Source organism: Nipponia nippon, unplaced genomic scaffold, assembly GCF_047370975.1.
Source record: "Nipponia nippon isolate SJK-2023a ecotype South Korea unplaced genomic scaffold, ASM4737097v1 scaffold_1, whole genome shotgun sequence".
Lineage (NCBI taxonomy): Eukaryota > Metazoa > Chordata > Aves > Pelecaniformes > Threskiornithidae > Nipponia > Nipponia nippon.
The window spans coordinates 129,374,615-129,388,785 of NW_028262290.1; the positions used below are offsets into that span (position 1 = coordinate 129,374,615).

At 43.0% G+C, this 14,171-nt stretch overlaps 1 protein-coding gene across 9 annotated transcripts in view; it reads right to left on the minus strand.

Annotated features, from left to right (window-relative positions):
• The window catches only part of CREB5 (cAMP responsive element binding protein 5), a 258,871-nt gene that overhangs the window by 71,796 nt on the left and 172,904 nt on the right, over window positions 1-14,171 (minus strand). For all 9 annotated transcript variants that reach the window (XM_087772373.1, XM_087772381.1, XM_087772339.1 and 6 more), the window contains one exon: window positions 1,195-1,321. In XM_087772373.1, the coding sequence (XP_087628499.1) occupies window positions 1,195-1,321 (127 nt within the window). The remainder of the gene's footprint in view (window positions 1-1,194; window positions 1,322-14,171) is intronic.

Below are 14,171 nucleotides of genomic sequence, written 5' to 3' on the forward strand. Positions count from 1 at the left end.
CGGTGGGGAGAAGCTGCCTCTGCCAGGGCCCCTCACCCTCTCCAAGGGACAGGTGCAGCTCCCACTGCCATCTCCTCTGCAGCCCTTTCAGGAGGGCTGTGGGGCAGGGGCTGCGGCCAGGGCAGCCAGAGCTCATAGGGTCCATCTCGCCCCCATCCTCACATCTCTGGGGCTCTCAGCCAGAGCATGCCTGCTTGTTTGCAAGCACAGCTGCCCAGAGGGCTCCCCAGCAGCAACCCGAAGCCCCTGAGCTTACACTGACGCAGGATGTTTGCTCCGTTTCAGGTTCCTTAGGAATCATGCCAGAAAAAAAATGCTCATAGTGACATGTCTTATATTTTTTTTGTTGAACTTCCTGGTCGATATTCCCAGAGAGCCTTATTGATAAGTTATTAATTAATAACTTATTAATGACTGCTCAAATAGCAGGCAAACCTGAATCTTTGTAGCCCTGTGGAATGTCCCCCTTGCTCCAGCAGGGCCAGAATGAGCAGTGCTCTCCCCCCTCCCATGGTTGATCACTCTCAGGTTGCCTTCCAAACATGGTGCAATGAAACAGAAACTCTCCTTTCCCAGTCCCCTCTTCCCTGTGCTGTCCTTACTCATCTCCACCCCTTATCTGCCCAAATGTCTTACATTGAAAGGGTTGTTAAAATCATTTAAGAATTTGAAGCTACAATTGCAAAGGTCCCTTTGTCTCCCAGAGGATGGGGAATATTCCCAGCTCTGCAGAAATGAGTGGAAGGTGAACAGCAATCATGACCAAATTCTAATTAAGTGCAAGTTACCAGGCTGGAGTTACATTTTTTTCTTGTTAGCCAATTACCTCCCACAAACAAGAGGATTACTTAGAGTTCACTGGCATAACTTATGTATATGGCTTTTCCAGTTTTGTCTGACTTGAGAAAAATCTTTTTGTTCCAGCACACACATACTGCTCTCACCTACATGACCAAGTGTGAGAACCAGAAATTGCAGTCTCATGTAAACCGTTTCTAATCATTCTCACTCTAATTAACATGCCATTAACTGCACCAGAAATACTCTTGTGTAAGATGAAGCAGAGAAAAAGGTCCAGCTTCCTTAGCACTTTGATTTTGTAGAAAATCCAGCAGACTTTCACCACTACATAGGTTGAATCAAGCGAAAAACCAACCCTCCTCCCCTCCAAAAAACCCAAACCAAAAAACTTACAGGCATGAGCACAGCAGAGGATCCAGGCATGGTGGGGTTGGGCAGGGTGCCAGGCATAGAGGCAGGCATAGGCTGTCTTTGTCGGTTGTGTAGGTGCAGTAGTGAAGACAGAGAACCTGGGACAGGCCTAGGAGAAAAGGAAAGAAAGCTGTCATGGGCTACGGAGACCAAAACAAGCCTTACCGTGCCAGCCACTGCTAGGCACAGGCAACTCTAGACAAGCAGGCGCAGATAAGCCAATCCAGGATTTGTCCTCTCCGGCATAAATCAGTAGAACAGAAAGTTTTCAAGAAACAGATGAATCACCTTCCCTCTACTATTTATTGGATAAAGCACCAGTATAGCTCATCTGAGAGAACGTGAATGTAAACGTAACAGCCAGTCTCGGTCTATGCAATGCTGCATCTTACAGTGGCCAGCAAAGGGTTTCTACAGACAAAGCAGGAAAATTTCCTGGCATGCCACATCAGTGCATCGCTGTAAATTCAGCCCTCGGGAACAGAAATATCTGGATGATAGCTTTGCAGACTATGACAGAAAATTAAACACTCTTAAATTAATTTTGAAATTTTATCACCTGTAAATAAACTACTCTAACATGAGTATTTAATCTCGCTCTTGATATTCTTTCCTGTGAAACTCTATCAAGCCTTTGTTCCAAAGCGAGGTTCCTGATTTTACCAGTTAGCATGTCACCAGGGCACAGAAAACGGAAAAAATGAAAGAAAATTAGCAAAATTACATTCAGATTAAGTAGCTTGTAAAGGCAAAAAGTATGGACTATAAAAAAGCGGAGTGACTTATTTTGGCAAAAGGAGTTCAAAAGATTTAGAAGGATTTTTCTAAGTATAGCACAGGGAAAAGAGAGCATGTGAGAAAGCAGGCCCACGCGCAACGAAGAATCATCATAAAATTAATGGATTAAACAAAGCTGTGACTACTCTTTGAAAATAGCCCTTAAGAATGTGGTCTTGGGAGTTAGTTAAATTAATCTGCCTTTTTTTTTTTTTTTTTTTTTTTAGTTTTGAAGAAGGTATAAGTTGCTTGAAGTTTGGGATAGATATAACTGGTTACCTTTTCATAAAGTATGAAAATAAGAAAGCTTTCACATACAGTGCCTCAAGAAACATTGCTAGTACAAGTTAGTACGTTAAATTCTCACAGAGCAGGATGCTCTGCAGTACAGTATGTGGTTTACACTGTTTATCAGGCAGGAGCCATACCCCTAAAGGTGTGAGAAGGACCAGAGAGAAGGGGGCATAGGCTGGGAGCTTGAAGAGCCTCTGCAGGGGAGGAGCATAGGAAGAGTCCAAAGACATTTGGAGCCTCTAAATATCAGGGTTGATTTTCAGCCTTGGCAGAAGCATCCTTTGCTTCAGTGGCGAATCCACAGCTAGCCATGAAAGCCCCAAAATCAGGCTGGGCTGGTCAGGGAAGCTGAGTCATAACGTCAGAGCTGCAAGGGGGAAGACAGTCGCTTCTCCCACTTGGTCTGAACTGCGTCACACCAAATGATGGGGCTTTACTTCTTGCCCCTCCAATTGTAAGTGACACTGGCAATCATGAATACATACACCCCTCCTCTAACTTTAGCTGTCGCTTCCATCTATCTAACAACACGCAAAGAGGCCAAAGGCAGTCAGCAATGGGATTCACAGACATCCTGTACGGAGGACACCACCTCCAGGCCCCGAAAGCAGAGATGCCTGTCTCATGGCAACACCAGCTTCTTCTGACCTACAAGTCTCATCCTCTTCTGCCCAGAGCTCAAACCACCTAATCCCTTCCTCCCTAAAACTCCCCAGTATTTCCCATCCTTGGACTTTCAGTCCTTCAGCCCTCCTCTCATCAAGCCCATTCCCCCCAGAAACATTTCTGTCCCAACAAATGCCACCTCAAAGTCCTTGCCCTGCCCACTCCCTCGTACCCAGACACCCCTGCTTCTCCCACCCCTCTGCCCTCAGCTGCCCTCTCTTTAGCAGCTGCACATGACTGAACCCATCCTTTTGTCTTGGTTCTACGCAGAGAGAAAAAGCCTGTGTTTTGAAGGATGTTTTAAAAATCCTCCCAGACACATACAGTACTTATTCAGAAGGGGAAAAAAAAAACCAAAACAACAAGAAATGTATCTCAGATACAGACAATAAGCTCTTCCTATGCCTCCCTGGTTATCTGCTGGTGAAGGAATATGATGTACTTTACAACTTCATACCCCCTGTCCTGGTTTCGGCTGGGATAGAGTTAATTTTCTTCTTAGTAGCTGATATAGTGCTGTGTTTTGGATTTAGTATGAGAATAATGTTGATAACACACTGATGTTTTAGTTGTTGCTAAGTAGTGCTTACACTAGTCAAGGACTTCTCAGCTTCCCATGCCCTGCCAGTGAGAAGCTGGGAGGGAGCACAGCCAGGACAGCTGACCCAGACTGGCCAAAGGGCTATTCCATACCATATGACATCTTGCTCGGCATATAAACTGGGGGAGTTGGCCAGGGGGCAGCAACTGTTGCTTGGGGATGGGATGGGCATCAGACAGTGGGTGGTGAGCAATTGCATTGTGCATCACTTGCTCTGTATATTCTTTTATCATTATTATTATTATTATTATTTTCTCTTCCTCTGCTGTCCTATTAAACTGTCTTTATCTCAACCCATGGGTTTTACTTTTTTTTTCCCCAATTCTCTCCCCCATCCTACTGGGGGGGAGGGTGAGCGAGTGGCTGTGTGGTGCTTAGTTGCCAACTGGGGTTAAACCACAACACCCCCCCCCAAAGAAACTCAAAGACAATGTCTCGCAAATATGTGGTGTAACCCTGTGAGAGTGTGAAAGAAGCACTGTGAGAGAGCATGAATCAACTTCTGGGATAGAGGACTCTACGGTCAGCTCAGCACAAGGCTAAGCCTGGGGAGCTGTGAAGGTGGTGTAAGTGGAATGGATGTAGCAAAGGAAAAATGAGGTCAGAAAATACAGTTAAAGTACAGAGCCCCTCACCCATCCTACTCTCCACTTAAAACACAGCTGCTCCATGTACCAGCACTCATTCACACAAGAGGACTGATGAATCATTAGGACAGGGTCAAAATAGCACAAAAAGCAGGTTCAGTGATCCTTTGAAAAGAAAAAAGTGAGGAGATACCAGGCTGAATGTGAGGAGGAGAACAATCTCGGTTTGGTTTCCAGAGGCTGTGGTGACCCCCACAAGCAGAGCCTACTTCCCACCGGCCTACCCTCACCACAGCTGCAGCCCTGCAGAGCAGCAGACAACAAGCTCAAACAGGTCTTCATTCTCTCGTACTTTAAAGTCCGTGCAACAGCTGCCAGACAGAAGGGCTGAGACCCCCGCGCTGGGGGGCCGAGGAGCAGAACGGAGTGTGCTGCAGCCCCGGCCGGGGACGCACCCTGGGTTTCCTCCCACGACAGCGAGCGGGGAGGAGAGGGCAGGAGAGGAGAAAGCGCTGGTGCGCTCTCATGCCTGTAATGGGACGAGGCTGAGGTGTGCACCCACCCACCCGTCGGAGCTCTGGAACCCTTTGGGTCCACCGGCTTAGACACAGCCTACGGGAACTGCGCTGGCTAACAGGAGCAATGCATTCAATAAAAATATCACTTGAGTTTTCAGTGGGACCAAAGTAAAACAAGTACCATGACAACAGCCCTCCCCGCCCCCTTTATTCATTCTGAGACTGTCCCACATACAGACCCTTTGTACAACTCACCAGTTTCATAATAAGCTTAGGTGTTAGGCTGTTTGACAGAAACTTACTTTGGCCTGACCTATGCAATTTGTGCAAGTGATTCTCAAGGGACTGCATGGTTTGAGTTTTGCTTATATGTTCCAGAGCCAAAAAAATTTCCAAAATTGCTTTAATGAGTTTGGGAATATGGGACTTGGGCAAAAGGGAATTATTGGTATTTATTAAAATGGCAAAGAAGCTTCCTTGCTGTCCCCAGTTTCACCTTTAATGCTGCTTTGCTTTGGGGATCTGCATATGCTATACACTTAGCTAGAGGAAAAAAAATCCTCAGTACTTCAGGTATTTTTTCCTGCTACAGCCCTGCTAGTCTGTTCCCAAGTGCATTTTTGCAAAGAGGTGCAGAGCAGTCACAGAAACCTTGTGCTTCAAGGTTGACCCTCTTTATCAAAACGTCTGCACCGCTTCTGCCACCAATGAAAGTGCCACATAATGCACACCAGATTCCACTCCCCATCGGGGAAGCTGACATTGGCCAGTACCCGTGGATACTTCTATTGCTTCCACATTGAATACAGGTCATCGATTAGCACGTGCTCGTGCGCACTCACTTGCACAGAGCTCAGGGGACGTGTACGGCACGGAACTGTACAGGCTGAGATACTCATTTTGTCTAAGGCATTTCTTCTCCTTCCAAGGACAATACAATCTCTTTTGTTGTTGCTTTTTATCCTGCAGCAAAGAAAGTTAGTGAGAGTTTACAATTGTTATTTTTAACGTTGGACATGTCAACTCTACTCCTCTCTTTGTAAATGCTGAGATGCTGCCGGCAGCCTGTCAGTCAATATTGCTGACTGAGGGATTTTAATTCCTTGGCACCTGTGTTGCTAAATAAATAGGGTTGTTGGGCAAACAGCCCACAAATAAAGGACAGATAAGATAGAGAACTGGCAAGTGCTCAACCTCACTGAAAATCTGGCTATCCATGGGGTCTTTCCCAAGTTTAAGAATTTTCATGATATTCCAGCAGGAGCCTGCTGTTGGACACGAGGGGGTCTCAGTCAGCATTTGTACACTATTTCTTTGGGTGTACGCAGCCTGGATGGATAGCGTTACGGTGGCTTAGTAAAATACCACGTGTTAGCCAAGCTGCTGTAACTGACCACGTTGGCTCCCCTCCCTCTGCACGGTCGTGCTAACACCGTGAGTCATCCTTACTAACATTTAAACAGATGGGCGGTACCCCGCTAAGCCATGGTGACTCGATCATGTTCCATCATATGACTCTACTCCATGATTAAAGATAACTCCACTAATGTAATCAAATATCTATGATATATACTTCGCTATGTGCCTTCTTGATTAATACCAAATATTGTGTCTGCTATGATGCAACACCTATCTGACCCAGTTTTCTAGACTGTCTGATGACTAAACACTACATTCATCTATTAAAAGACTAGGCTTCCCTTAACTTGTAGTCTTCAGGGACAGTTTCTGTAGATGACAATTTGCTGCTGAGGTCTCATGAGATTAGGTTCATACTGACCTAGACGATTCAGGGCTACGTGCAGAAGGACTGATGCTATTTAAAGTATCACTGCAGTATGTTTTCTATTATGGTAAAGCACTCCAGGTCAGTGGGTCTTACCATGACCTCTCTCCTGCTCCTTACTCTCCTGCATGTAGCATTCATGCAAGGTCAGCAAGAATACCCTACACCACAACCCAGTTTCTTCTACTTTAGTTAGCTCTGGTGTGGAAGTTGCACTGGAGCAAAGGAACTCATCTCTTGACTTTCTATGGCCTCCAGACCCAGCCAGCTCACACAGGAGCAGCCCACAGGTAGCTGGTTGTGCTGTGGCAATTCGCCGTGTTGGGTCAGCACTGGCTCAGGGATTTCTGCACCATGCTCCAGTTACGCAACACAGGCTTGCCCAGACTTTCATCATTTTTATGTATATATATGTATGTACCTATATATATATATTTATTACAACAGTGCCTAGAAGCCTTGGTATAAAACTGTGGGTGAGGTCCTGCCCCAAAAAGCTTATAGATCAAGGACAGAATGAGGGAGAGCGAGTGGAAGCAATAGGAAGACATGGGTGAATAAGGCAGAAATGATACCATTATGATCAGTGTAGTGAGGAGCAACCACTGCCTACCAGCAGCCTGGATCTTTTCAAGGTATGTCAGTGTGTGCATGTGGTTTGGGTGGCTTTCAGGCTGAAGCACCCAAGTAGCCTACCATGCAGAGAATGAACTCAGTTGGCTACGGTCTACCCTCTGAATGTCTCATGGACAACCAGGTATTGTTGCAATTAAACTTTTCATTGCTAAAAAGTAAGCTGACTGGAGCATGTGGTTCTAAAGACTAGCTGCAGACTGCTTCCACAGGAGCTACTGAGGCCAGAGTACCTTACCCAAGTGCTGTCCTTGGCTTCAAGATTTGAAAAATTGAGTCAGAAGGCAAAGATGTGGAGGGGATGTTTTAACCTGAGAAAAGTGTACTGGCTGGAGGGGTTGCCTCACTTACTGCTGGTCTGCTGTTGTTTGATCCACAGTGCCATTACTTAAGCCTATCAATCCGACTAGAGCTTTCCTCACTTGTGGCCCATTATTTGAGGTGCTCCCTCCCCCCCAAAGTAGGGCAGTTCTGTCTAGTCTCAATGTATTCCATTTGTCATTCAGAGGAGGAAAGAAAAAACAAACACTAAGGAAAGCAACAACAAAGCATCAGACAAGCACTTGGAATACCTCGCATAGTTGCAGGGACCTCACCTGACCTGCCATATCTCATGTTTAATGATGTTTTAATCACAGCATCACCAGAAAGCTAAGCTTTCCAAGAAGTGGGAGGTTTGTGTCGCCAGGTTATTCAGGGAGCCAAACCATATTCAGGGGAAAAGAAAACTGGCACCTAAAATTAATGGCTCTCTGCCAACCTAGTAAAGATCCTTGTTTGTATTTCTCAGACAATTCAGACATCTGCATGATGTGGGTAGATTATTATTATCAGTAGCAGACATTTATACTGTGGTGGTGCCCAAAGGTCCCAGTCGGGACCGGGAGCCCATTGAGCCTGGCACTGTACAAACACAGATAAGAGACAATTCTTACACAGTGTGTTTACAATCTAGAGACACAAAACAGATGAAAAGTAGAAGACGGAGATAGAACACACAAGCAAATAAATATGCTAAAGAATTGGAGACAGTTTAGCAGCACTCCTCTGGTTGCTTTTTTGTTTCTTTTTATGTTTTTTATTTAACTCATATGCTCAGAAATGACAGGACTGAGGAAGTTTGCAAGAGGAAGGGAGTAACTAAGATTGAGACACAGGAAGGGCAATACTGTAGAAAGGGAAAACTGTGGCTCATAACTTAGAGGATTTGGGGACCATCCAGACAAAGCTATGCTTTCTGTAGAGATTTTTAAACAAGAGTGTGCATATATTTTCATATATGTGCTACCTTAAGGTATTTTCCCAGTGTTGGAGAAGAGATTTCAGCCTGGGAAAGAGAAACTAGCTGATGGTAAAGACACAGGCGAAGTGAAAGTGATGCTTGACACTGTAATGAGAAACTGGAGGACTGAGATAAGATAAGGCTAAGCTGCGAAAAGTCTTAAAGACAAGAAGCTTGATTCAGAAGTGAAGAGAAAGCCAATGTAAGTGTTTGAGGAGAGCTGGCACAATTAAGATAACAAGCTATACATTGGCACAGAGGTAGAAGGAATTAATCAACAAGCACCACAAAAGGAGCAAGATGCAGCAGACAGATATGAAATGATACGGACAAAGTCAAAAGCAAGCAAAGAGATATTACTTCTCAATTCACACATCCCTTGACGTCACGTGAGAAGCTGTTCACCAGGAACAAAGCAACTCCATCAGAAATGCATTCTTGCTCACTTGCTTTAATACACAGGAACAGGACATCTAACTGAAGGGAAAGAATAAGCAAAAAAAAAAAAAAAAAGGAGGAGGACAGAGAATGGCCATGTATACAGTAAAATACTAGAAACCTGTGGGAAAATGCCTCCAAAATTTGCTAAGAATTCTGCATTTTTCACCCAAGCTTGTAGGAGAAAAGCCCCGCAGATGAGCAGCCCCACTGCTGTAATGCATTTAGTGCGCCAAACACTATTTAAAGATTTAGTCAATGATAAATCTTGCCTTTAGAAACTTCAATTGTGCTAATGCCACCTATATTTCCTGAACACATGTTTAAGAAACCTCTGCAAATTCAGCATAAGTACAAGGACCAGCAGGTCCTTGGAAGCCTCACAGAACCCATTAACATTTGCCTTTTGGCTCTTACAGGTCTTAGAAACTGCTGGTTTCAATCTTCCCTTCCCTCTAAATATTTCACTGGGTCTTATTGCCTGACCCATTACAAGAAAAATAAAAAAAGCTAGAATGGTTTCTTAGACTATAACCTCCTTGGAGAAGTTTATGTTCTACACAGTGTTATGCACACAGCTGGAACTCACAAATGATACGTGGAGGATAATGGCATAGTTAAAGCAAAATAAGGAAACACTGCGAAAGGCAGGTTCAAGGGATTATAAAGAACTAGCTCATATAAAAACACATTCTTGTAATAAAAAAATTGTGGGATAAAAACAAAAAACTGCAACATAAACATGATTTGATCGCGAAAGCAAGCAATGATGTCAAACTGATTCCACTGTCCTCGTGGTCTCCCAGCTCAGACAGGACCAAAAGCTTAATTCTTCAGGAAAATAAATGATTTTGCATCACAACACATTAAGCTGTATCAGTTTTCATTGAAGAAAAAACGTGGCAATAAACGTACCAACTGGCAGCTGACTTAAAACAAGGAATAATAACCGCAATAAAGCTTAAACAAACACTTTCTAACATGTCCATTCTTTTTAAGGGTCAGGCTTAAGGCTCCAGCCTGGCAAGCAAATTCAAGAAAACTTGAAAATTTAAGGCTCATTGAGGAAAAATGTCAACAGGTTAAACGGCCTGAAAAGAAACCTAACCCCCGCATCCAGACAAAAGTGACAACTGAACACCAAGTAACTCTTCTGCCAGGTTTGTGCTACCTAAAGGTGCTGGAGCCTTCATTTGCTCCAGCGACTCCATTTGCAAACACGTTGCAGCAGTGCAAATGGCTTTTATTTGACTTTTGTAACTTTGCATCTGAAAAGAACAGTAGGCTGCAAAAAGGTTGGAGAAAAAGCCCCTTTTACTCTTAAAGGGCTGAGAGGGTATTTGGAGAGCTCTTGCCGAGTACTTACTACCAACAGATCCCTATACTGGAAATACGGTAAAACAAATTTCTCAATTAAAATTCTCTTTCTATTTACCCTCATTATTTGGACCAGTGAAATTTAATAGAAATACTAAGATAAAAGAGCTTTGTAAACCCTGCTTTATAATAAAAATGAAAAAAGAATCTTTTTGAAGTGATTTATTTTTCCTTTTTTTTGTTCTTTTTTTTTTTTTTTTTTAACTTCCCAAACAAAGCAGAAGTTTGTCTCTGAAAATAAGACGGTGAATTACAGCAAAGTCATGAAAACAAAGAACCAACAGTTTCTCCAGTGCAGGCTTGTTACCATGAGCTAATAATTCCAGACTTTAAGCAAGCTGAACCTCTTTTTTAATAACTGCATGCCTCTAGGCAAAGTATTTCTACTAAAAATTATTGAGGCATGGAACAAGGCAAGGTGTGTGAGCTAATGTTGGATTGTTCAGTTACTAAACCAACTCCTATAGCAATGAGCCTGCTCTGAACTGACAGATTATTTCTCTGTATACACTTGTATAAACACACTGCTTAAGGTCGAAATCTGTGTAAGCTTTCTTTTCAATTAAAATGTCAAAGATGACAGCACATGTTTTCACTGTCCTCCACAGGATGATGGATGCCGCGGCAGCAGTTTCATGCCCCTGTGTTTCGGAGATGTTTGCCTGCCTGCGTGCCTAAGAAAGATGTGCTTGCTGATCTTCTCATATGCCTGCAGGCAGACAGGACTGCTACGGAGACCTTATGCTTCAGATGGCTTAACATCTCTTGACTTTTTCTTCCTCAACGTCCCCTCATCTGCCCCCACACCCAATGTTGTAAAAGTTAGAGCAGGAAGGTGGTTGTGCCCAAGGCGGCTGGAAAAAGGATCCTCAAATAAAACACCAGATTGCTACTTAAGTGACAAGTCTTAAATCCCAGGCTGGTTTCTGATCATGGCCAATTCACTTCAGGCACCTAACTTAGGTCCTCAGAGAAACACAGTTGCTGTGGGTAGTCAACAGAAAGACAAAGTGCACCCCAAAAGGACCTTCCAGCAATTTTTCCAAAAAAATGGGGTGAATCTGAATCTTTATATTTCTTCAGCTCCCTATCTGGGAAAATGAATAGATCTTTATCCATCAGCTTCTCATTAATTTTTGTCAGTCTAGGGCTTGTACAAAGCCAAAGACAGTGGCTCCAAACGTTGCTAGGTCTTAAGACCATGTGGCAATGCTACTCATAGCACACATAGCCGTAATGCTATGGTTGGACCTGTAGCATCGATTTGGTCACAACTTTGCCAGAAAAAGACTGACTAAAGAAAACAGCCTCGGTGAGAGAAAAGCACTCCAGCATCTGCCACTGGCAGATTTAGTCTGTCTAAAGCTGACAAGACACAACTGTGCTGTATGCACTAGGGAAAGCAGAGTTTGCCCACAGTCACTAGTGAGGAAAACAAGTAGGTATATACAAGTGAGATGATTTATTTACTGAGATCTAAATGCTACCCTCAACACCAAAAATACTATAAAAGTAACACATGCTGAAGAAATCTTTTTAAAAAGACATTATTTAAGAAAATACAAACAGGATTTCTTAAACAAAATACCAAATAAGTAAAATAGAAAATTAGAAACTTGGAAAAGTCTCAGAAGAGATAGGAGATCAGTGGCAGACCAAAATCCAGTTCTTAATCCCATCCTTTAACAAGAATACCATACAGATACTCTGTGCATTTTAATGCTCATTGCTGCCCTAGCACCTCTGCCATCAGCACATGCTTCTGCAGTGCCAAGCTCTCTCTACAGCCCAGAAAAAAGTTAGCACTTGTGCATGGCCCACCACGGTCACAGCCCCAAACGTGCTCAGTGTCTCAAAGCTGGTGGTTGTTTCAGTGGGTGGCAGTGGGGGAGGAGGGACAGGAGTACGTACATTAGGGTGTGCTCCCAATTATCTGTTTAGCAAGTCACCTCCAGGTGTAAAAATATCTTAGAGCTGCCAAATAGCTATATATCTTCAGTGACCCTCTTCCTACCCCCAACCCACTTCACTGATTCCTTTCAATCTTTCATAAAGATCAAAATGAAAATATGCCATTTCCTGGGAGGAACCTTTGCACGCGCTTCATCTCTTAAACATGCTAAAAATCCCAACTGACAGCTGTATTAGTACAAATGATGAGAAGCACGGGGAAAAGGTGAATCTCAAGGCAGAGAGAAAAAAGTCATGGAGAACTGCTGCAGCTGTACTTCAACAGACACCAGCTCCGAGCAGTGTTGACTGCTCTTGTTATTTAAAGAGCTCATGTTGCCTTCTCTGCCTACATGTCAATGGGAGTTACCACCGATTGAGAGCAGCAGTCGTGCAAACTGGAATCCCAAACTCATCTGCAGCATCTTTTACATAGCTATGGCAAATTTCACTGAAGGGTGAAAATCATGTTAGCTGCTATTTGCTAATAAAGTCCCCCGGAACAGTGTATATTACTGAATGGTGTACTCCAGAAATGCCCCATGGCAACGACAGAAGCAGTACAGGTAGCAGCTGCTACAGATTTCACTGACACTTAGATGCTGACATAGGCCAGCAAAGGTTTCCAGCAGTGTGCAAGGGGAAGAAGTGATAGCTAGTAAAAGCCATTGCCCACTTATGCAATCACAGATACATGGGAAAATTTCTTTCCCTACGCATGTATGCACGCTAAGTGAGACAGAAAAAAAAGAGCAGGCATTGAAAAAAGGTTATTTTATTCTTGCAACAAAGTGTATATTGTCATCGTCATTTCCAGTCGCTATCTGTGCCCACTCCCTCCCTTTTAAGTACTGGTTCGAGCATGAACCTGCAGCTAATTTTGAGGTTGGAGTTCATTTGTTTTCACATCAATGCAATTAATTTCCACTGGAAAATGCATCTCAGGCATTCAATCAAAATAGGCCTAAAATAATTCTGAAAAGCTCATCTGTCTCCAATCTATATAATGTTTTAAAAATTGGATGCATGCCCTGCAATAACATTGCACTTCACAAAGCTTAAAGCTCTAAACTTGAGGGTATCAGTTACATTGAAACTGTAGTAAATTAAAACATCCAGTTTCTGGTTTGCATTGATTTATAAATATCGACAAAACTACTATTGCAGTCATTACCACTTTGGGTGCTCCGAGTTGAATTTTCAACAGTTCAGGGTTATTTTCATTCTTATTGTGGCTACAGTAGCATTTCAAGTTATAGACTGAGTTCCAGATAACATGTAAATCTTAAATCTTAGTTTTAAAAATATAATAAAAAGCAGCAAGTCTAAGTGGTCGGTAATGTCAGATACCAAGCACATTTATTTTAGACTCTCCAGCTTAAAGTAGAAAGGATACTTACTATTACAAAATGTTTTAAATAGAAGTGAGTGGAAATGGGATAGAATATGAAAAGGCAAATATCTGTAGGTTTTTTTACCAGGAATTTGCTATTCTCTTTTGAATCGTTCTTTGGAATGAGAGAATCAGAAGCGTATTCAAAACTTTTCTCCTAAAGAGCTTTGCACCTTAGTCTACCCGGTGACCTTCAAAATGTGCTTGTTTATGAGAAAAATATCACTGAGGAAATATAAACCTGAAAAATAAAGAGAGCTCACGAGCTGTAACCCAGTTAACACAATAATTTGAGAAAACAATAAGAAAAGCATGAACATGTCAGCAGCAATAGAGCCAATTCTCAATGGTGTACGGCACACAGCTTTGCCAAAGACAATGGATTTAAACCAACTGGGAATCTCACTTATACGCACACATGCACGCACACTCCATAAACACACAGTATATAACATGCATTACATCTAGTTGTAAAACAAGCTTTGATAGTGATCAATGTCTTATGCTTCAAAAGAAAACAAAAATCCCCACCTTACACCTTGACATCTGTGGACTACTACCGAGTAATTTCTCCTGACCCCTGGTGGTGATTAGCTTATGAAGTGAAGCAGGAGGATCACCATAATAGAAATGTGGGGGTTTTTTTTCAGCTTTTCT